The sequence below is a fragment of the Pelmatolapia mariae genome, linkage group LG4, assembly GCF_036321145.2.
Source record: "Pelmatolapia mariae isolate MD_Pm_ZW linkage group LG4, Pm_UMD_F_2, whole genome shotgun sequence".
Taxonomy (NCBI): Eukaryota; Metazoa; Chordata; class Actinopteri; order Cichliformes; family Cichlidae; genus Pelmatolapia; species Pelmatolapia mariae.
In genome coordinates this window covers 31,015,847-31,038,700 of record NC_086230.1, presented here as the reverse complement: position 1 = coordinate 31,038,700, position 22,854 = coordinate 31,015,847, and the positions used below count along the sequence as shown (strand labels likewise).

General features: G+C 39.7%; 1 protein-coding gene and 1 pseudogene across 3 annotated transcripts; both read right to left on the bottom strand.

The window, feature by feature from the left end:
- Nucleotides 1-4,665: 4,665 nt before the first annotated feature.
- LOC134626787 (uncharacterized) lies at nt 4,666-8,139 on the bottom strand (annotated as a pseudogene).
- A 1,877-nt stretch (nt 8,140-10,016) lies between these two features.
- LOC134625599 (uncharacterized) lies at nt 10,017-21,618 on the bottom strand. Of its 3 annotated transcripts, none has more exons than XM_063470847.1 (5): nt 21,533-21,618; nt 19,912-19,978; nt 16,786-17,376; nt 16,574-16,693; nt 10,017-13,190 (listed from the first exon to the last, which is right to left on the bottom strand). In XM_063470847.1, the coding sequence occupies exons 2-5, from the start codon at nt 19,923-19,925 to the stop codon at nt 12,194-12,196; spliced, it is 1,722 nt and encodes a 573-aa protein (XP_063326917.1). In that variant the 5' UTR covers nt 19,926-19,978; nt 21,533-21,618; the 3' UTR covers nt 10,017-12,193. The 3 variants fall into 3 exon arrangements, with proteins under 3 accessions (XP_063326917.1, XP_063326918.1, XP_063326919.1); XM_063470848.1 differs by lacking the exon at nt 21,533-21,618 and adding an exon at nt 20,165-20,314; XM_063470849.1 differs by lacking the exon at nt 21,533-21,618 and adding an exon at nt 20,097-20,118.
- Nucleotides 21,619-22,854: the final 1,236 nt, after the last annotated feature.

Below are 22,854 nucleotides of genomic sequence, written 5' to 3'. Positions count from 1 at the left end.
TCGCGCTGTACAGTTCCCTGAGCATCTCACTTCTAATAAATTCATCACTCTTATCAGGCTGCGTCCCTGCTGCTTTCAAACATGCAGTCGTTCAACCTGTTATCAAGAAAAGTAATCTTGATCCTAATGTCCTTTCAAACTATAGACTGGTTTCTAAACTTCCTTTTATGGCTAAAATCTTAGAGAAAATAGTTCTTAAGCAATTACAATCCTTCTTAGAGCCAAATGGAATCAATGAAAAATTCCAGTCTGGTTTTAAACCTCACCACAGCACCAAGACAGCCCTACTGAGAGTTTTTAATGACCTCCTTGTAACTGTTGATGCAGGGCGCCCTGTGGTTTTAGTTCTTTTAGACTTCTCTTCTGCCTTTGATACGGTTGATCACGACATCCTCCTTTCAAGGCTTGAACATGTAGTTGGTCTTAAAGGCAAAGTACTTTCATGGTTCAAATCATACTTAGCTGAGAGGACCTTCTCTGTCTCTATGGGGAATTATTCTTCCTCCTCCGCACCCCTCTGCTGTGGTGTGCCCCAGGGGTCTGTGTTAAGTCCTATGCTGTTCTCTTTGTATCTGCTACTCCTGGGACAAATTTTCAGAAATCATAATATTTCTTTCCACTGTTATGCGGATGATATCCAAATCTATTTCCCTCTGGATTTGGATCTCCAGTCCCCACTATTGCCATTTTTCAACTGCCTGCGTGATGTTAGAGACTGGCTACTGCACAACTCTCTCACCCTTAATGAAAACAAAACAGAAATTATCATCTTTGACAGTCACATGCCCTTGAAACAGCTATCGGATACTTTGGGATCCTATGCCAGTCATCTATCGTTTACTGTCAGAAACCTTGGAGTAGTGCTGGATAGTTCTCTCAAATTAGATAAGCAAGTGGCTGCAGTGGTGAAAACCAGCTTCTACCAACTACGTCAAATTTCTAAGGCAATGCCCTACTTACGACATAATGACCTTGAAAAGCTCATTCATGCTCTTGTTACTTTGAGATTGGACTACTGTAATTCTCTTTATTTAGGCCTCCAACTTTCCCTCATCCAACGCCTGCAACTAGTCCAGAATGCCGCAGCACGCCTTTTAAGCGGCACCAGAAGACATGACCATATCACACCCATCGTTGCCAACCTTCATTGGCTTCCCGTCAAATACCGTATCGTTTTTAAAATCCTTTTATACACTTTTAAAATTTTAAATAACCTGGCACCCAGTTACTTAATTGACCTCCTTGACCTATACATCCCCACAAGAGCACTCAGATCCTCTAACCAGGGGCTCTTAATGCAACCAATGTCTTGACAGAAGAGTAGGGGGGATCGAGCTTTTGCTTTTGCCGCACCAACAGCTTGCCGATTGATGTCCGTGCGTCGGAATCCATCCAATCCTTTAAATCACGTTTGAAAACCCATCTGTTTAAGCTCGCCTTCCAAACAACTTAGTTTTTATCTTTTCCCCGGTTCATGCTTGTTGCCGCGTCACCATCTTATAACTGTATTTTCTTTTGCTTTTTCAGAACTGGATTGGAAATTTAAAGGTCATGAAAAGATTTTTTCCACCTCAAACTTCACCAGTCAGAGGTGACGACATACAGTGGCTTCCAAAAGTATTCGGCCCCCTTGAACTTTTCCACATTTTGTCACATTACAGCCACAAACATGAATCAATTTTATTGGAATTCCACGTGAAAGACCAATACAAAGTGGTAAACCATTCCATTGTTGACCTGGCTTTATGTTTAGGGCTGTTGTCCTGCTGGAAGGTGAACCTCCGCCCCAGTCTCAAGTCTTTTGCAGACTCCAAGAGGTTTTCTTCCAAGATTGCCCTGTATTGGGCTGCATCCATCTTCCCATCAACTCTGACCAGCTTCCCTGTCCCTGCTGAAGAGAAGCACCCGCAGAGCACGATGCTGCCACCACCATATTTGACAGTGGGGATGGTGTGTTCAGAGTGATGTACAGTGTTAGTTTTCCGCCACACATAGCGTTTTGCATTTTGGCCAAAAAGTTCCATTTTGGTCTCATCTGACCAGAGCACCTTCTTCCACATGTTTGCTGTGTCCCCCACATGGCTTGTGGCAAACTGCAAACGGGACTTCTTATGGTTTTCTGTTAACAATGGCTTTCTTCTTGCCACTCTTCCATAAAGGCCAACTTTGTGCAGTGCACGACTAATAGTTGTCCTATGGACAGATTCCCCCACCTGAGCTGTAGATCTCTGCAGCTCGTCCAGAGTCACCATGGGCCTCTTGGCTGCATTTCTGATCAGCGCTCTCCTTGTTCGGCCTGTGAGTTTAGGTGGATGGCCTTGTCTTGGTAGGTTTACAGTTGTGCCATACTCCTTCCATTTCTGAATGATGGCTTGAACAGTGCTCCGTGGGATGTTCAAGGCTTGGGAAATCTTTTTGTAGCCTAAGCCTGCTTTAAATTTCTCAGTAACTTTATCCCTGACCTGTCTGGTGTGTTCTTTGGACTTCATGGTGTTGTTGCTCCCAATATTCTCTTGGACAACCTCTGAGGCCGTCACAGAGCAGCTGTATTTGTACTGACATTAGATTACACACAGGTGCACTCTATTTAGTCATTAGCACTCATCAGGCAATGTCTATGGGCAACTGACTGCACTCAGACCAAAGGGGGCTGAATAATTACGCACACCCCACTTTGCAGTTATTTATTTGTAAAAAATGTTTGGAATCATGTATGATTTTCGTTCCACTTCTCACGTGTACACCACTTTGTATTGGTCTTTCACGTGGAATTCCAATAAAATTGATTCATGTTTGTGGCTGTAATGTGACAAAATGTGGAAAAGTTCAAGGGGGCCGAATACTTTTGGAAGCCACTGTATTCCTAACCAAGTGATTAAGCTAGCCCCCTTGGATTCTATTCAAAATCAGGATTTCTTGGCAGTGATGTGTCAGTCAGCCAGTTATCCATCTGCCTATCTGCATTGTACTATTAAGACTAAGACAGTTGTAAAGGTTTTGACCCAGTTCATTTCCATATTTGGTTTTCCAAAGAGAGGCTTAGGTTGTTCAAACTCTTTAGTTGTGAAGTCACGATTAGCTGCTTAAATTCTGTTGAAGAGGAAAAAGAGGGTGTAGAGGTGGCATCTCAGATGTTACAGTGTTGGTTTAAAAACTCTGAAACACTGCAAAACTTGGATACCCTGGTATCACATTTAGATGTGTAGTGTAAGGAAATTGTTATACTAATTAGAAGTTATCCAACTTTATTTTCTGACACCCTATCTCAAACTCAACTGATACAATATGACTTAGATGTAGAAGCATGCCAAACCAGTAATGCAAAGATTTTATCGTTTTCCAGAGGGGAAAAAAGGCATCTGAAAGCTGAAATTCAATATATGTTACATGCCTAACCCTAACCCTGCCTGGTGAAGAAGGCAGATTTTCGTCTACAACCCTGTAAAAAAGACCATAGTCTCACAAAACCTGACTTGTACCCTCTTCCTACATTGGAGGGTTGTATTGATCAGGTAGGTTCAGGTAAATATAAGTAAGTTTGATCTCTAGCATGTTCATACCCTGTCCGCAAGGCTGGTATGGGCGCCAATAACCATAAACCTAGTAAGTTGTGAGTTTGCCAAGGCCATTGTTACTTGCCTTGGAAAAGTGATGGGCCAAGGAGTTTGCTCCATACAAGCCAAGGTTCCTCCTGTGCAGCAGTTCCCACAACCATTGAACAAGAAGGATCTGATGCACTTCTTGGGGATGGTTCTGTAAGAAATTTGCATCATTGGTTATCCTGTGCACCCATACATTAAAACCACATTACTTATAGTCCATTGTTGTGTTCACCTTTTCTTGTGTCCATTCCTCCATTCTGTTAAATTGCTCCTTCTGGTACCAGGGTTGCTGAGTTGGTGGATGGTATCGTGTTGGTTGACATAGTGTTAACATGATAGTGTGGTGTTGAGTGAGCTGAAACTGAAAGAGGATGAAGTCCCCAGCTTACCTCTCATTATATCTGAGCGAATGTAAAAGGTCTTAACATTTTACAGTGATACAAAGTGTTAAAACAGAGTTTCTGTGTTTTTGCTAAAAGTAAATCATCTTTATTCTTAGTTGAAGATATAAGTCTAATTAATATGTTGAATGAATCTCAAGCCTCATTCTGGCAATTTAGAACTAAAAATATTATGAAGGTTAGTATTTATATTTGACCAACCTGATAAAAAATAAATATGTGAGAGGGAAATTGTTATTTTCAGTGATTGAGTTAATTCAACAATTCAGACACTGTTGTTAAACTATTATATTCCATTTTAATTTGGCTTCATAAAACAATTAAAACATCACATTATCCAGAACACACAGGTTCTTTCTTTATTAATTGTAAAATAAAAATACAGCTCATCTCTATTGCTTTGATTCAACCTAAAGAAATTAAAGAAGCACTTTGTTTATAACATATTTAAAATGTATCATTTCTTTGTTAGATCAAAGAACTGGAGAAATAAAACTGCAAAAAGCTCAGCAAGTACTTAACCAATATAACCCCACAGATTACAAGAAGTACAAAGAAGTATGCAATTGTACTGATTGGATTCAGCTTCTTATTGTTAGATGAATTAGGAGTAAATAATGAAGTCTAACCAGAGTATTATACAAAGATGCTTGTTTATATTGTCTGTTTACACTGGAAACAACAAAGTAAATTCACCAGAAATTAGTCTGCACATATAAACTGTGCCACATGTGCATGTTTATTTACAGACTTTACTCTATTACACTCAGTTTTCCGTTTAAACAAACTGTATTTTTGTTTTTTTGTGGAAACCTACATCTCTCTCCCTGGATAAAATTGAGCATCTAGAATGTTCCTGTTTCTCTCTAATCCTGTTTCGCCTTCAATCAAAGCATCATGGATCTTCTGCCATGAGTCGATCTCTGAGCTCCAAAGTGCAGCTCGGGCTCTGATGAATTGTGAGACTTCAGTCTCGCTGCCTTTAGCCAGACTCATGCTGTCTTTACAGATGAAGAAAATATCCATGCCAAGGAAGAGAGCATTAACTGCAATGAGACCTGCTCTTGCTGACTGGGAGAGTGCAGCGGTCCCTTTGGCTGCTGCCTGACCAATATCTGGGATCTCTGAGGCAACCCTGGGTGCATTACGTAACGCTTGTCCTTCTTGAGCCACGACTTTCCCAGCACTCGTGAGCAGCTCTTCAGTTTGTAACACCTTAAAAGCAGAAGCGCCATCAACAAGTGCATCAATACTCTTTCCAATAGCACCAGCGTTAGCTGCAATCTTGCCAACTCCCACAACCATATTTATGTCAACTGCATCCAGTTTGGCAATGGTTTGACTGGTCACCTCCTCCAGGCAACTCTGGAGACTCTGTACATCCTCCATAAAGTTCTTGAAGACTTCAGAGGCTTTCTTTCGTTGTGTAGCATTTACTCCAACCTCTGTTGCAGTGGTCACAATGCTGTTGACTCCACTGGTGATTCCCAGCCCGACTCCAGTCATTGTCAAAGCTAGAGAAACTCCTGCTGTGAAAGGAATTAATGCCAAACCAACAATGGACAGCACACCTCCAACTGCCCCCACGGAGCTGCCTGCCACACTGGAAATCTTTGCCCCCTTATTCATTCTGTCTAACTGAACAGCTGTCTCCTCCAGCTCCTTTAGAAACTGCAGCATCGTGGGCGGTCGCTTGTCAAACTCACTAATGAACCCATGGCACGGTTCCTCCTGGAACAAGAACACCATTCGGAACTGCTCGTTCATCCTGAGAGAAGAAATTAAAAAAGAATTAATGGGGTGACACATTTTAAAATGTCAGCATGTTATTGAAGTATTAACAATATTTATGTTTAGTTTTTAAGGCTACATGACCAAGAAAAACACGTCATGTGTCCTGCAAAACATTTTTTGGGGTTGCAGGAACAAGACTAAAGGTTTAAGGAACATCTACACTGGCTTAACTTTTCAGACCCAGAAGCTACATCTTTTTTTTTTTTTCCTTTTTTTTTTTTTTGTATAGTGTAGTGTCCAGACCAAGTATCTATGTGAAACCGGTCTCACTGCAGGGGCAACTTCTATGCAACTTCACAGCACCAACATCAAAGGACATTATGCAGGCCTGTAGGACACCAGCAGCTTCAAACAGCAGTATCTGACCCTGAGATGAAAACAGTGTTTATGTTGACACATATTTGGAACCTGAAAAACTCACCTGATCTCATCAAGCTGATTTACGTGATCAAGCATTCTCTGTATGTCATCCTCAGACAAATCCACATCAAGATCAACCACAGTTTCTACAGCCATCTTCAGACCAAAGTCACTGAAGCAGCTGTGAAGAACGCAGGTCAACATATTTAATACAATAGATGATACTTACTGTACAAAATTTCTTAATATTTTGTATGTTATTTATTTGTTTACCTTTTGTCCAACTTCTCACAGATTGTCTTGGAGGTCTGTATGTATCTGTCCAGCTGATATGCCAGCACTTCCACATTCTGGAGTTTGGGAAGGAAGAAGACGTTGTCGTCTCTTTTAAACTCCAGCAGCAGAGGACAGATTACTCGTGCAGACATGATGAACATACTCAGGACTGATCCCTTCTGGAAGGTGTAACACCTGATTCTCCTTGAACACATGCAGCGAGGTCACTGCCAGCTTCTCCACTGCATCCAGGAAGCTACTGAGACTCTCCAGGCCACTTGCAGTGTCCTTCAACACTTCAACCAGCTCATTCTCCAGCTCTGCACGCTTGCTGTTTACATTCACAGTCACCTTGTTCTTCATATACTCCACAAAGGCTTTACCTTTTTCCTCTGATTGGGTTACATGACTGATGTTCAGATTAATTTTGTCAGCCTTGTTTTTGATGTCCATCATAGATCTCAGTTCTTTTTCCCTTGCAAGGATCCATTCAGAGAACGTCCCACAGAATTCTCTCACTCTTTCAATGTAGATGACGATGGTGTCTGAGGTATAGTGGTGCAAGGCCACCTGTAGGTCTCTTTTGAAAGGAAAATGGAAAATATGATGTCATGTAAAAATCAAAATAAAATGGAATTTAATGAAAATAATAAATGTAGCTGCTGATGTGGCTTTAGACTGATGTAAACAGGTAAATTAACTATTAATAAAAACATTGAGAATTAAACAACAACAGCATAGCTGCTATTTGGTGGCAGCAGATATAAACTGTAAAGGCAAGCTGACAGAGATCCTTTTAAGTCAGAATTGTTTTCAGTTTCTAAGATACATGTTGAAATCTTTGAGCTTTTCCCCCAAACTCTAGAAAAAAATGCATTCTCAAAAAATTTATTCACAAAACTTTAATGTAACTTATGTCTCTTGTGTCTTTGCTTTCCCTGTCCTATTTTCTGCCAGCCAGCATATTTGTAAGAAATATTAATCAAGTCAGTAAGTGAGTTTTGTGAGAAAAGCACAAAAGGAGATACATTTGTGAGTAAATAAAAGTCTCAAAAGTTTCTAATTACGAGAGTCAGAAATTATATCCAGACATATGACCATAGAAATTTATGCCATGGAGCTCCCAGGACATCGTTTTTATATTGATTTGCTTATTTTAATGCAAGAAGAGCTGTGGAGCTGTGTATTACTGAGTCAGCAGAGTATTGCCGATCCTGCTGTGTAATTTTACGTGGTCTGACTTTCAGGGGTTCCTAAATGCTTCCACTTAGCTGGAATATTTAGTGGGGTGGGGGTGTATTTCACAAACTCACGTGTTATAATGGTTTCAAAATATGGCAGTACCAGTTTTGTTTTTAATTAAAAAAACTAATAAGTGTCAAATATTTAAATGAAACATTTTTTATTATGTATTGATCTGTAAAACCTTTGAAACAACAGGACCTCCATAGTTCTCATTAGAATTCAAACAATTTAGTGCCATCCATCTCCTGATGTCAATGAGGCATTCAAGCAAGGGCTGGACAGAGCATGCACCAGTATGTGTCATTGGAAAATAAACATAACAGTCGTCCATATAACAATGAAAGGAAATATTATGTTTCAGAAAAATAGTGCCAAGTGGAAGCAGGTACAAGGTGGTTCAAGGAGAATGCACTGTCTTTTTCTCAATGACAGACAAATGGTCCTTACCTTTTCTTAGACATCTTTGCCGTTGCTGCAGGTATTTACTCTGTGTAAACAAATATATCCAGATTTATCTATGGACTGTTATTTATATTAACTATATGCGTGAACTCTGACTTACTCAATACTTTTGAAACACATAATTCACTCAAGTAAGTTTGACTTTTGGTTTCATCTTTTAATATCCATCTAAGCTACGCCCACTTGTGGGGATGTAGTTAGCAAGTTGTTCTACAAGAATTTTAATCCTGCACTATTTGATTCTAGTTAGCCCTCCAGTAGAAAGACAGGCAAACTCCAGTAAACTCCAAACACCTTGTCTTGTTTAAAAGCATCCAAATAAAAGTTGTGATTAATTAATTTGAAAAATTTTCATCATAAGATCTCTTTTATTTTTTGTGGTTTTATAGGGTGATGTTACATATTCAAATGCATGCAAGTGTGTGGAAATATGTTCCCTTTTTCTCATTTTGGTGAAGTGTAAGTTTTTTGTCCTGAAATAACTTTTGCAGTATAACATTAACAAAATGTCTTTACTTTTTTACCAAAATTAAGGCAGTTTTGAAGGCAAGACGGGTCCAACATAGTAACAAAAAAGTGTAATCGTCACGTTAAACACTGTGTGACAATAAAATTTACTTTCACTATTGTGTGAATTTACTTTATCTTCAGCAGGATATGCATATATCAGATATCTGCCTCTCAGGCTGTAACCATAGCTGTGAGAAGATTTTAATGTGAAGCTTGCAAACCAAACAAAAGTGTAAGAGGCTACTTCATGTGTGAGAACAGATTTAAAAAGGTGTCTATTTCTATGATGTCAACAACCGTAAATCATTTAATCCCTTTTTGCATTTTGGGCTCCTGTTCCTTCACCCTACCAATGGAAATTCTGACTGAATTACATGAACATTGATTATCCCCTAAAACACCTAACATAAGAGAAGAAACAGTGCAACTTATTGCATTACTGATGATACAACAGCTGGGATCAAACCAGTACCATGCATGAATGCAAACATATTAGTTTATGGATTATATCAAAATGTAGAAGAAATCTTTGTTTTCAACTGAGAAACATTTGTTGTTGTTGTTACATACAGTGGGGCAAAAAAGTATTTAGTCAGCCACCGATTGTGCAAGTGCCCCCACCTAAAATGATGACAGAGGCCAGTAATTTGCACCAGAGGTACACGTCAACTGTGAGAGACAGAATGTGAAAAAAAAAATCCATGAATACACATGGTAGGATTTGTAAAGAATTTATTTGTAAATCAGGGTGGCAAATAAGTATTTGGTCAATAACAAAAATACAACTCAATACTTTGTAACATAACCTTTGTTGGCAATAACAGAGGCCAAACGTTTACTATAGGTCTTTACCAGGTTTGCACACACAGTAGCTGGTATTTTGGCCCATTCCTCCATGCAGATCTTCTCGAGAGCAGTGATGTTTTGGGGCTGTCGCCGAGCAACACGGACTTTCAACTCCTGCCACAGATTTTCTATGGGGTTGAGGTCTGGAGACTGGCTAGGCCACTCCAGGACTTTCAAATGCTTCTTACGGAGCCACTCCTTTGTTGCCCGGGCGGTGTGTTTTGGATCATTGTCATGTTGGAAGACCCAGCCGCGTTTCATCTTCAAAGTTCTCACTGATGGAAGGAGGTTTTGGCTCAAAATCTCACGATACATGGCCCCATTCATTCTGTCCTTAACACGGATCAGTCGTCCTGTCCCCTTGGCAGAAAAACAGCCCCATAGCATGATGTTTCCACCCCCATGCTTCACAGTAGGTATGGTGTTCTTGGGATGCAACTCAGTATTCTTCGTCCTCCAAACACGACGAGTTGAGTTTATACCAAAAAGTTCTACTTTGGTTTCATCTGACCACATGACATTCTCCCAATCCTCTGCTGTATCATCCATGTGCTCTCTGGCAAACTTCAGACGGGCCTGGACATGCACTGGCTTCAGCAGCGGAACACGTCTGGCACTGCGGGATCTGATTCCCTGCCGTTTTAGTGTGTTACTGATGGTGATCTTTGTTACTTTGGTCCCAGCTCTCTGCAGGTCATTCACCAGGTCCCCCCGTGTGGTTCTGGGATCTTTGCTCACCGTTCTCATGATCATTTTGACCCCACGGGATGAGATCTTGCGTGGAGCCCCAGATCGTGGGAGATTATCAGTGGTCTTGTAAGTCTTCCATTTTCTGATGATTGCTCCCACAGTTGATTTTTTCACACCAAGCTGCTTGCCTATTGTAGATTCACTCTTCCCAGCCTGGTGCAGGTCTACAATACTTTTCCTGGTGTCCTTCGAGAGCTCTTTGGTCTTGGCCATGGCGGAGTTTGGAGTCTGACTGTTTGAGGCTGTAGACAGGTGTCTTTTATACAGATGATGGGTTCGCACAGGTGCCATTCATACAGGTAACGAGTGGGGGACAGAAAAGCGTCTTACAGAAGACATTACAGGTCTGTGGGAGCCAGGGATTGTCCATGTTTGAGGTGACCAAATACTTATTTGCCACCCTGATTTACGAATAAATTCTTTACAAATCCCACCATGTGTATTCATGGATTTTTTTTTCACATTCTGTCTCTCACAGTTGACGTGTACCTCTGGTGCAAATTACTGGACTCTGTCATCATTTTAGGTGGGGGCACTTGCACAATCGGTGGCTGACTAAATACTTTTTTGCCCCACTGTATTGCAATACTTGCTTTACTTGAAATTGTTGCTTCAGCATCTTGCAGCAGTTTCTTCACCCACCACAACCACATTTGCCTCTGATAACCTCCTCTGTCTTCGTATTTCTCTTTCTCTTTGACTCACTTTCTGTTTCTTGTACTTTTATCTCAGCACCACAGTCAGCCACAACAATGACTGGCGAGTTTTTAGCTGTTGGAATTTACATTTTCAACTATCACATCAAATTACTGAGTAAAAGTAGGTTTTACTTGTATATTTATTTGTCTATTTGTTTTACTGTAAGAAAAATGCATACATATACCAGTAATGGCGTCGTTAAATACTGTAGCAATAAAATTAAGAGCATCACAGTTGTGGGAATTTTGTTTTGCTTCATCCGGTGTCATCATCATATATCTGCCTTCGAAACTGTAATTACAGCTGTCATGAGTTTTATAAGGGAAGCATGCAAACATCTATCAATGTTGTCACCCCAAAATTGTTCATCGTCTTGTCCCTGTTTGCAGGGTTCCTGTTTGTATCACATTAACAGAGATTCTGACTAAATGTTTTGGCAATAATTTAAAATCTATTTTTATGTAAAATATTAATTCTTAAACAAGAAATACTACAACATCTATTTTTTGTTTTAGAGTTTTCATCTCGTATCTGCTGCCTATCATCAACCACTGGCAAAGCTTTTTAGTTATATTCACTAAAACAATTCTGGATATTAACACATTTCATTGGATAAGTTAAAACTTTATATATCAACAGAGGGAAAATTTAGGGATACAAGTATTTATACAAAAAGAAACAGACTACATTTACATTATGTTCATTACATGTGATTAGTGTTACAGTTAAATTACCAGTGCAGTACACACACAGCAGACTGGTCAGACTGGTACAAGAATATTTAATCTGTTCTAAAATCTATGCACCAGAACTTCATGTAATTACTGTGTAATAACAGAACTATATTACAGAAAAAAAAATTCTATATCTGGAAGTAATTATTTTTTATTTTATTGCATACTTGATTAAATAATGTTATTAATAAGGTTTTATATTTGACTGTGCAAATTAAATGTTCAGCAAAATGTACAAATTGCATATATTAATCAAATTTTTATTGAAAGATATTTTCTCTGATACTTTATATTGCAGTAATCACAACTCTAGAATGAATACATTTTTTTCAGTTGGCTTATTGGCAATTAATGTAATTACAGCATGAGGATGCTTCACTGCATGGTGTTACTGAAAAGACCTTGCTTTCAAACATTTTCCACATAAAACGGCTCTGATCATAGTTTCAGTTAGCATGAGTCGAGCACTTCAGTGATCAGTAATTTACAACTGTTTCATTGCAGTTGTTTTTTATCATTCAGCAGATGGTTCTACCCTTTCTGCTTCACTCTGTTTCTTCACCTCCATCTCCAGATAAATTGGAGTCTCCAGGACAGCCTTCTTTTTTTCTGATGTTGGCAAACCTTTATTCAGAGAGTCATGCATCTTCTGCCATGAGTCGATCTCTGAGCTCCAAAGTGCAGCTCGGGCTCTGATGAATTGTGAGACTTCAGTCTCGCTGCCTTTAGCCAGACTCATGCTGTCTTTACAGATGAAGAAAATATCCATGCCAAGGAAGAGAGCATTGACTGCAATGAGACCTGCTCTTGCTGACTTGGAGAGTGCAAGGGTCCCTTTGGCTGCTGCCTGACCAATATCTGGGATGTCTGAGGCAACCCTGGGTGCATTACGTAACGCTTGTCCTTCTTGAGCCACGACTTTCCCAGCACTCGTGAGCAGCTCTTCAGTTTGTAACACCTTAACAGCAGAAGCGGCATCAACAAGTGCATCAATACCCTTTCCAATAGCACCAGCTTTAGCTGCAATCTTGCCAACTCCCACAACCATATTTATGTCAAGTGCGTCCAGTTTGGCAATGGTTTGACTGGTCACCTCCTCCAGACAACTCTGGAGACTCTGTACATCCTCCATAAAGTTCTTGAAGACTTCAGAGGCTTTCTTTCGTTGTGTAGCATTCACTCCAACCTCTGTTGCAGTGGTCACAGCACTGTTGACTCCACTGGTGATTCCCAGCCCGACTCCAGTCATTGTCAAAGCTAGAGAAACTCCTGCTGTGAAAGGAATTAATGCCAAACCAACAATGGACAACACACCTCCAACTGCTCCCACGGAGCTGCCTGCCACACTGGAAATTTTTGCCCCCTTATTCATTCTGTCTAACTGAACAGCTGTCTCCTCCAGCTCCTTTAGAAACTGCAGCATCGTGGGCTGTCGCTTGTCGAACTCACTAATGAACCCATGGCACGGTTTCTCCTGGAACAAGAACACCATTCGGAACTGCTCGTTCATCCTGAGAGAAGAAATTAAAAAAGAATTAGTGGCGTGACAGATTTTAAAACTTTAGCATGTTATTGCAGTATTAACAATATTTAGGTTTAGTTTTTAAGGCTACATGACCAAGAAAAACATGTCATGTGTCCTGCAAAACATTTTTTTGGTTGCAGGGATACAAGTCCTCCCTGCAGCCCATGAACAAGACTAAAGGTTTAACCTCCTACGACCCGAACTCTTTCAAGTCATGCATTTTTAATTTCTCTTTGCTATTTGGGCTGATTGGGACCTGATGAATGTAAAAACAAAGAATTACCAGATTTTTTTTTTTTTTTTACCTGATTTTTGTTTCTAAGAGAAATGAGATCCACATATGAGGACATTAGTTTTAAATTTTGATAGAGCAGTGGCAGTATAATGTTCTCGTAAGTGGATATCAGGCTCTTGTAGAGCAAAATTTGGTATTTTGACAACCCAAAATATGATCTCCACATATGTGGACACCAGGTCCTAGGAGGTTAAGGAACATCTACACCGGCTTCACGTTTAAGATCCAGAAGCTACATCGTTTTTTTGTATAGTGTAGTGTCCAGACCAAGCATGTTTATCAGGGGTCTCGAACTCCAGACCTCGAGGGGCAGTGTCCTGCAGGTTTTAGATGTGTCCTTGATCCAACACAGCTGATTTAAATGGCAAAATTATCTCCTCAATGGCTGTATCCCAATTCAGGGTCTGCAGCCTTAAAGGCCACATTTTAAGGCTGATTACGTCAGAGCGGCGCGCCGAAGGCTGTCCCAATTCAAAGGCTGCTCGAAATGCGGCCTTCATTTCCCTGAATTTTAAGGCTGTGGCGGTGTAGACTTCGTGGCCCAACATATCCCACAATTCATAGCGCGGCAGTCACTGTGGATAATTTTGCCGCAGACGGCAGAAGCGCAGCGGCCGAAGAGTAAACTGTTAAAAGTAAGTACTGAATATTATGTCACTTATTTATGTGCAAATGTTTAATAATGAGGAACATTAAAACATTACTGTTGGCCACATGTCGGCAAAGTTATTTGCCATTAGCGATGTTTGTACTTTCAGCATTTACTTGGTTTTAAAGCCTTTAAAATATAATAATAATACAATAGCTGACTTTAATCTTACAGAGAATGTGATGATTTTATGGATAATTAAAGTCAGTCATATATCCACAAACACAACAAGCTGAAAGTCAGTGATGCTGCTCGGTTTGCAGTCCTGAATATCACGGCACAAGCAGGATTCACTGCACTGTTAATGTTAGCTATGTTATATTGCTGCCTCTGTTCGGTGGTGTCGAGCCAAACGGACTTTAACGTGTGTTTGAACGAGCTGATGGTTCACTCGTTAAGCTGAAAGAAAGATGCTTTAATCACAGGAGTCACACATGTGTCCACTGTACCATCTGGAACTCTTCTTGTTTAGCACTCGTAATAACACAAACACTAAATCCTCCTTCTCTTGTGCTGTTTTGTAGCAGTGTATACACCTGAGACTGTCACCTGTCTGTCTGTCCTGCACTCTCTCTCTGTTTCTTTCTCTCTGATTGTGGAATAAAAGTATGAACATGTATTTATAAGTTACTCTTGTGTTTGAATCCTGCAGCTTATCACACATTTGATTTCCATGTGTGACAACTGCAAGTGTCCAGAGTGAGGACAGACTGAGGGACCCACTGCTGCACATCATCTGTGAGGCTTTGCACCCCTGATGATCCACCAGGACAAACTCAGCAGTGTGTGAGGAAGAGGAGGAGGAAGAGCCAGCAGCAGCTGACAGATGGAGAGAATAGACAGACTGTTCCCTGTTTGTGAAGGACTGCTAGGAAAGTTTAAAATAACTAATTGTCTGTCCTGAATCAGTCTTATTAGGTAATGTTCAAATAATGTTATCATTCCAGTGTTTTCAGTGTGGGAGAAAGTACTCAGGGCCTTCAAGTTACACACTATGAAGGGCAGCAACAAGTTTAATATTCAGAAACCTAAAGTATGTATCAGCAGCAGAATGGAGCTAAAAATAAATGTTTGTTTCAGTTCTATGAAGCTGTGAGTGTTTTGGATTAGTAGCACTGCTGTGTTTGTTGCATCATGTTGCTGTAATTGTTTATATGCTTTATATATTCTGAGGTAAGTTGATCTACAGTGTTACATCATATTCTATAAGGATGTTATGTGTTTGTATACTTTCTGCCCAGTTTGACCCATTTAGCAGAAGTCAGCCTGTTTAAGGCTCTGATATCTATTCTGTATGACTTAAAGCAGTTATGACATGGTCTGATTTTCTCACCCAATAAAGGAACATTTCATATATCAGTCTACTCTTCATTCTATCAGAAACAGTTTTCACAGCTCGTACATTTTGTTTTTATACATATATGTAAGCATTGAGCCAAATTTAGTAATGCCAACATATTGAAGGAACAACATTTGTCTCTTATATATAATACATCTGTATATACACTGTCAAAGATACTTGTGTTTGAGTGAAGATTTAAGGTGATAGGAAATATAAATAAATGCAACTTGAAACTTTACTGAAGCTCAGTATTAGACAGAGTTCACTCACATGTGCTGTACCAGTGTACCTGCATATGTGAAGTGTCAATAGAAGTGATTTGATTTGAGAGTTCAAACTCACTGCTGTAATAACTTATAATGATTAATATAATAACTATAATATTGGACATATCATATTTACACTGACTTTAGTCTCATGAACAACATTAACTACTTGTTATTTACTAGCTAATCTTAAAATGACTGTTCAGTACAGAAATGAAGGCCAACAATCATGTTTTACAGTCCTGTGGTCTAAGCCTCAGATACTTATTAAATCACACAGAGCTCGTGTGGAAACAAACACACGAACAAAATATGTTCTCCTTCATTTCTGTCAACCACACGTTTCCAGCTATCATGGTTGCTAGGCAACCTGGGCAGCGCGACGGAGGCTAGACCGCCCCATTTCACAAGCCTCGCACTTCCGGCCTTAGCGGTCTTTGAGTACGCGAACCTTGAGGATTGTTGAGGCTGCGTACTTTAAGGCTGCAGACCCTGAATTGGGATACAGCCAACTTGTCTTGAAGTTCTCCGGAGGCCTGGTAATGAACTAACCATTTGATTCAGGTGTGTTGGCCCAGGGTGAGATCTAAAACCTGCAGGACACCGGCCCTCGAGGCCTGGAGTTCAAGACCCCTGATATACTAGGAGTGAAACCGGTCTCACTGCAGCGGCAATGTCTACATCACAGCACCAACATCAAAGGACATCTTATGCAGGCCTGTAGGACACCAGCAGTATTTGACCCCTGAGATTTAAAAAAAAAAAAAAAAAAAAAAAAGCTCTGCGCTGACACATATTTGGGAACAGAAAAACTTACCTGATCTCATCAAGCTGATTTACGTGATCAAGCATTCTCTGTATGTCATCCTCAGACAAATCCACATCAAGATCAACCACAGTTTCTACAGCCATCTTCAGACCAAAGTCACTGAAGCAGCTGTGAAGAACGCAGGTCAACTTATTTTATACAATAGATGATACTTAATGTGCAAAATTCCTTAATATTTTGTATATCATTTATTTGTTTACCTTTTGTCCAACTTCTCACAGATTATCTTGGAGGTCTGTATGTATCTGTCCAGCTGATATGCCAGCACTTCCACATTCTGGAGTTTGGGAAGGAAGAAGGCGTTGTCGTCTCTTTTAAACTCCAGCAGCAGTGGACAGATCACTCGTGCAGCCATGATGACAGCCTGAACATACTCAGGACTGATCCCTTCTGGAAGGTGTAACACCTGATTCTCTGTGAACACATGCAGTGAGGTCACTGCCAGCTTCTCCACTGCATCCAGGAAGCTGCTGAGACTCTCCAGGCCACTTGCAGTGTCCTTCAACACTTCAACCAGCTCATTCTCCAGCTCTGCACGCTTGCTGTCTACATTCACAGTCACCTTGCTCTTCATATACTCCACAAAGGCTTTACCTTTTTCCTCTGATTTAGTAACATGGTTGATGTTTAGGTCAAGTGCTTCAAGTCTATCTTTGATATCCCTCATCATTTCTACCTCGGTGTCTCTCCAGAGCATCCATTTAGAGAACATCTCACAGAATGCTCTCACTGTGTGGATGTAGGTGAGGGTGTCTGTGGTGTAGTGGCACAAGGCCTCCTGTAGCTCCTTTCTGTAACACAAAGCATCATCTGTTTGTGAGGTTTCTAGGGGAATTCAAACAAAACTTGTACATGACAGCTAGGTCGCAGAGCTCAGTAAAAAGTGCACTACACAACAACTTTAATAGTTTAAACACTTTTATTTAAAATGTACAGCACAGCACAGAGAGTCCAACACAAACCAAAAAATGATTCAGCTTCAGATTTTATTTTGCTAGTAGTGCTAATTGGGTAGCACTTTGTCCGCAATAGCTAATATTAGAGGTTTTGTACCAAAAACTCAATTCGTGGAAGAATCTTTGTTTAATCTTGGGCTAACATGATCTTGCCTGCAAGCCTATTAAATAGCTGCCTCTTAAATGAAGCAAAATACTGGTTTTCAGTGCATATTGTCAATGAATTTATCCCTGACCTTATGTAGTACTTGGTAGCTTAGCATTTGAAAATGGCTTTATCAGTGAAAGTTACAAACTAACCATCGATACTTTTACATGTCTACAGAGGCGTTTAGTCAAATTATTTCCATTTTTGGACGCTTGATGGCTGAGCTGATAGAAATTGACAACTAAGGATTGACAGGTTCTTGTTTACACCTGTACAATACTGAGCTACACCTGATTGAATGAACAGCGGTGGGCCATCTGCCCAAGTTCCTTTATCTCAAACCAATGGTGGTGAAAGTTCATCACACCAGATGCGACTGATTTGTCTAAATTAGCCTGGGCAAACATTTTGTGCAAATGAGGAGCAGCCACGGTGTGAGACGTTAGCCAGGTGCTAGCGTTATCATGTACAAGTTGATGTGCCTGATACTCAGGCATTAAATACATATATTGATGTCTCAGTTACTGTTCACATTATATACACAATAGAGCATCATAAAATTACAGGGTAGTCATGCGCAAGTCTCATTGTATACTAAAGAGTTTGGGGAGACATCATCACATCCAGTCAAGTCCGGTCCAAAATCCTTCCACTACCATGACCTGGATGACTGAGAGCCTACACAGATGTCTCACTGTGGATTTGATGCAGGATCCAAAATAATCATATAGACTTTCTTCATAGTCAGTTTGAAGTAACGATAACGGGGTTGTTTTTTTGTTTTGTTTTTAAGTGACAGCAGTGCCCAGGAGAAACCAAAAGATGACAACAAGTGTCAGCACTCTTTGGCACCACAGGACAGTCCTACTCCTTCTTAAGACTGATGGTAAAAATGTAGATTTGGTATTAATGTACCCTTTAAACATTTCTATGTTTGTTTTATAATTTAAGTACTTGAAAACTTTGTGAACCACTTTTAGTAGGTATACCATTACACAGTTGGGGTTTGTTATATTGTCGCTATTGTTCAAGTGCTTGTTTTTATTCTAAAGATGCACTATTATTACAGAGATTTAAATAACATGCAACTAAACCTCAGCAAAGGTTTGTCATTGTTTGATTAACAAAGAGTCTCCCGGTTGTGGACTTCTGTTGGCTCAGATAGACAAACTGGTTTTGTACCAACAAAGGCCTGAAAGACCCCATTTTGTCCCTATTTTACTAGCTGTTTTTTTATAATATAACCACTAGATGGCGCCAAATTACAAAAGGCTATGGGTCAGTAAATTGAGTTATTAGGACAGGTTTTAATAAACTGGTGTACTGCAATTCTGTGTTTTTTCTTTTTTATATATTTCCTCTGTTTTGTCCTGGTGATGTTGCTGTACACCAACAGAAGATATAGCTCTTCTTCTTCTTTGGGTGTGTACTGTGTATATAGTGCTTCATCATTTTCAAATTTATTTAAATTAGAATATTTGTCACCCAATTCCTGTCCTGATGGGACTTTTATTACTTATTATAAAGCCCGACTTCAGACATGCATAAGCAGGTAACATTAATGTGACTAAGTCATTTTGTCCTAGAGGTATTTTGTTCAGGCCTCAATGGTTAGAGTGGTCGAAAAACACCTGGAATATTAATTAGCAGCACACTCATTATCAGATTGTTAATATTAATGCAACAGTGCTCATGTATCATTGAGATGTCTGTTACAGTTGCAGTGTTTATGACTTAACCACAGACTTTGTCCTTTAATACATCTCTGTATAAAGTTTTTCTATAAAACCCTCCAAACGTTTATGTAAGGAGTCATTATGATGAAAAGAAAGAAAAAAGCAAAGATGTGTTTTTTTGGGGAGGGGACATTGCATATTTGTACATTTTTTAGGTTTAAAAGATTAAAATATGAAAAGGCTAAAAGTCTAACTGCTAACAAAGAGACACGTTTTCGTGTAAAAACCACCAGTCCCATCACAAGTTTTTAAAATTAAATCTAACGTGAAAACTTGGATGTAACCGGAACTGCAGCTGATTAAAGTGAAAGAGTAGATACGTAGAAGTAAAGTGGGCCTGTTCCTAAACGATTCTTTTAAAGTCGCTGGGTGTGTCTTTAAAATCGTTTCTTCCGTGTTTTGTTCTAGTCTGTCACTTAATCAGCACATATATGTATTTTACTTCATGCACTCTAAAAGTTTTCCGTGCACCATGAGCCGCCTTACCTTGCCTCAGACATCTTCTTCTTCTCTGTGTGTTGTGTTCAGGTCCTCGCGGAGGTCTCACCTTTATCTGCGCAAAGGAAACAAGAACAGGATGGATCTGAAGCCCGCAGTCCAGCTGTTGTAGAAATTAACAAGCTCTCAATACCACGCCTCGAGTGGACCTGCTGAAATAACTGCATACCCACTCAGTAATTAAACTGCCCGGTCACAAATGTTAAGTTTCGTTTTCCTTTCTCCACATTATGAGCCACACCTGTTTGTGTAACACCTTGGATCATCGACAGTCAGCTGACTTTTGTTTGTTAAGGAGGGTGAAAAAGTTTAGTAGCGACATTTGACGTTCAGGCAACAACAACAACAACTTGCTCGTCTTGATCAACTGGTTTCCTGATGCTGCCTTCAAGTGTTATCGGGAAAGAAAAAGTGGTGACTGAAAGGACTTTTGACTTCTTAATGAAAAACACAACAAACATGTTCCCCCTTAAATTGTAAAGAATTTTATGATACAGTATTTAATGTACACCGTGTTTTCCTGAAAATGTCCCGATTCTCAGCCAAGTATTTATCCGATGCTGCTTTTTTTTTTTTTTTTTTTCAAATCCACGTTTGCCTTCCAAATGAACTCGAACACACCACCTCAAAGTACGGGGGAGACGGATGTACATGCATAATCGAAACTAACCCATCCTACCACATCCTGCGGGCTTTTTCCGGGGTGGGGGTGAAGAACAACACAAATATTTAACATCTAGAGAACGAAACAGACAAACAGTGTATGTCAAACACTGGTCATGATTTCTGAGCTCATATGCGGCCCTTTACACTCCCACAAATAGCGTTATGATACATGTGAACAACACTGTTTTGCAAAGTGGTGAAAGAAGCGGGTGAGTAAAAGCCATAATCCTCCTTAATATTGGATTCATTAATGTAAATACTACTTATATACATCATAATTAATTATTAGATTTTTTACTTTCAAATGTGCAAATAATAAATTACTAGCTACAGCTTTAAATTAAATGGTATGGGGTATAAAGTATAACATTTGCATCCAAATTTTAGAGAAGTACATGCAGAATACTGAAGTACGTTAAATCTGTAGTTCAGTAAAATAACCTAACTAAATGTACTCATTAAATTTCAATATGATTCTATCTATGCTGTCATCTAGTGGGCACTGGATACTGCACATTTAGCAGTACTCCAGCCCAAAAGCATTCCTTGAGCAGGGCACAAGTAGGAACCAATCATATTTCACGCCCCCCTCTGGGCATACCCCTGTCCATCTCCATGTCCAGTACTGGTTAGCATAATCATTATTATTTATAGTTAGATAACTGAAAAGGCGTACCAACCCAAGGCCTACCAAAATTTCCTAGAAAGAGATAAAGCATCCAAAATGTTAGTGTGAAATGAGCACAAAGACATACAAAACCCACAGATCACAGGGAGAGATACAAAAGTCCTGAAGGGAGAAAGAGACAAAAGCAGCTATAAGAACAGAAGGAAACAAAGAGACAAAACAAAGAAAGAATAGATGTAGAAAGATGAAACCAAAGAAAACATGACCGAGAAGATGCCCCTGAACTCTCTCAGCACACGGATATTCAGTCTGTACCTGTGTGTGCTTGTGCTCCTGGGCAAATTCAGCAGCTTCCTCTGCCTGTTCATCACCATGTCTGCTTTGCTGCGACAATAAAAACAGCCCTGCACTGCTCAATGCACACAAAGGTCGCACTCTAAGACTGAATCAACACAATGACTCCACTCATATCACCTGATAACCATGTGAATCCAGAGAATCAAAGGGCCAATTCATAAGCAGCTGACGCAGAAGAAGTCAGCTGTTGTGCTTTCTCTTTGTCACTGTGTTGTGAACACCACAATATAAAACCTCTATAGTGAAACTATAGTGCTTATCAGTATATTCTAAAATATATAAATGCGTACAGTGGCGAATATTTGAATTCAATCATGGTCGAAATTTCATTTGAAGCTGTGTATACAGCCATGTGAGCCTCGGCTGTAGACAGCTCTAAACACTCCAGAGTTTCAGTGTTTCCACTCTTGGCTCTGTAGAATATTAACTGTAAGGGAATATGTTTATCTCAGACACACAGAAGCAAAGAAGCTCCACCCAGCTGCTGTAGCCTTTACCCACTTTCTACTGTTCAAACAGAAGAAAGTTGGTAAAGGGAGTGGCGCTACAACAACTTGTTTCAGACCAAGAGAATGTGACAAGGCCCAGTATAAAATACACAAGGGTTGATTTTTGACTCTGAATAATGCAACGCTACTGTAGCAGAGTTTGAGAAAACATATTTACCTGCAACTTAGTATAGCAGATGCCCTTTAAGGTTATATCTAGCAGTTGTGGATGTTTTTTCCTATTATTTTTATTTCTGTTTTGGTCTTTACCAACTTCTGGGGCAAACATTTGCTCCACTATTTATCACAGACTTCCTAGCTCTGTTATTTATTTATTTATTTATTTAGCACTGAGCAGATTTTATTTTCTTATTTCTTTCTAATTACAGCTTACCGCTACAGCTGAAAACACTATGAAGGTAATGAGAGTGAACAGCAGCTAAAGACTGTGCTGAAATTGATCATATACATCCCTCTTAAAGTCAGAGGATCTGCAGATTCGCTTTTTTTCATCTAAAGTCAGGTTTTCCTTATTGGTGTTATATTACAAAGCATGAGGCTACATAAATCCAATGGAAATTAAAGAAAAAAAATAATGTCAACATTATTTGGACAAGCAAATATTTGAGCTTTAAAGAACCCTTATCTGTTTTTACTGATGAACAGACGTTTTTATCACTTTTTCAAATCCTTAAAAAAAAGATTCAAGGTTTCTAGATTCGAGATTCTAGATTTTCCACATCTCCTAAATGGCTGTTTCTGGGTCTGTAAGATACATTTTTTAAATAATCC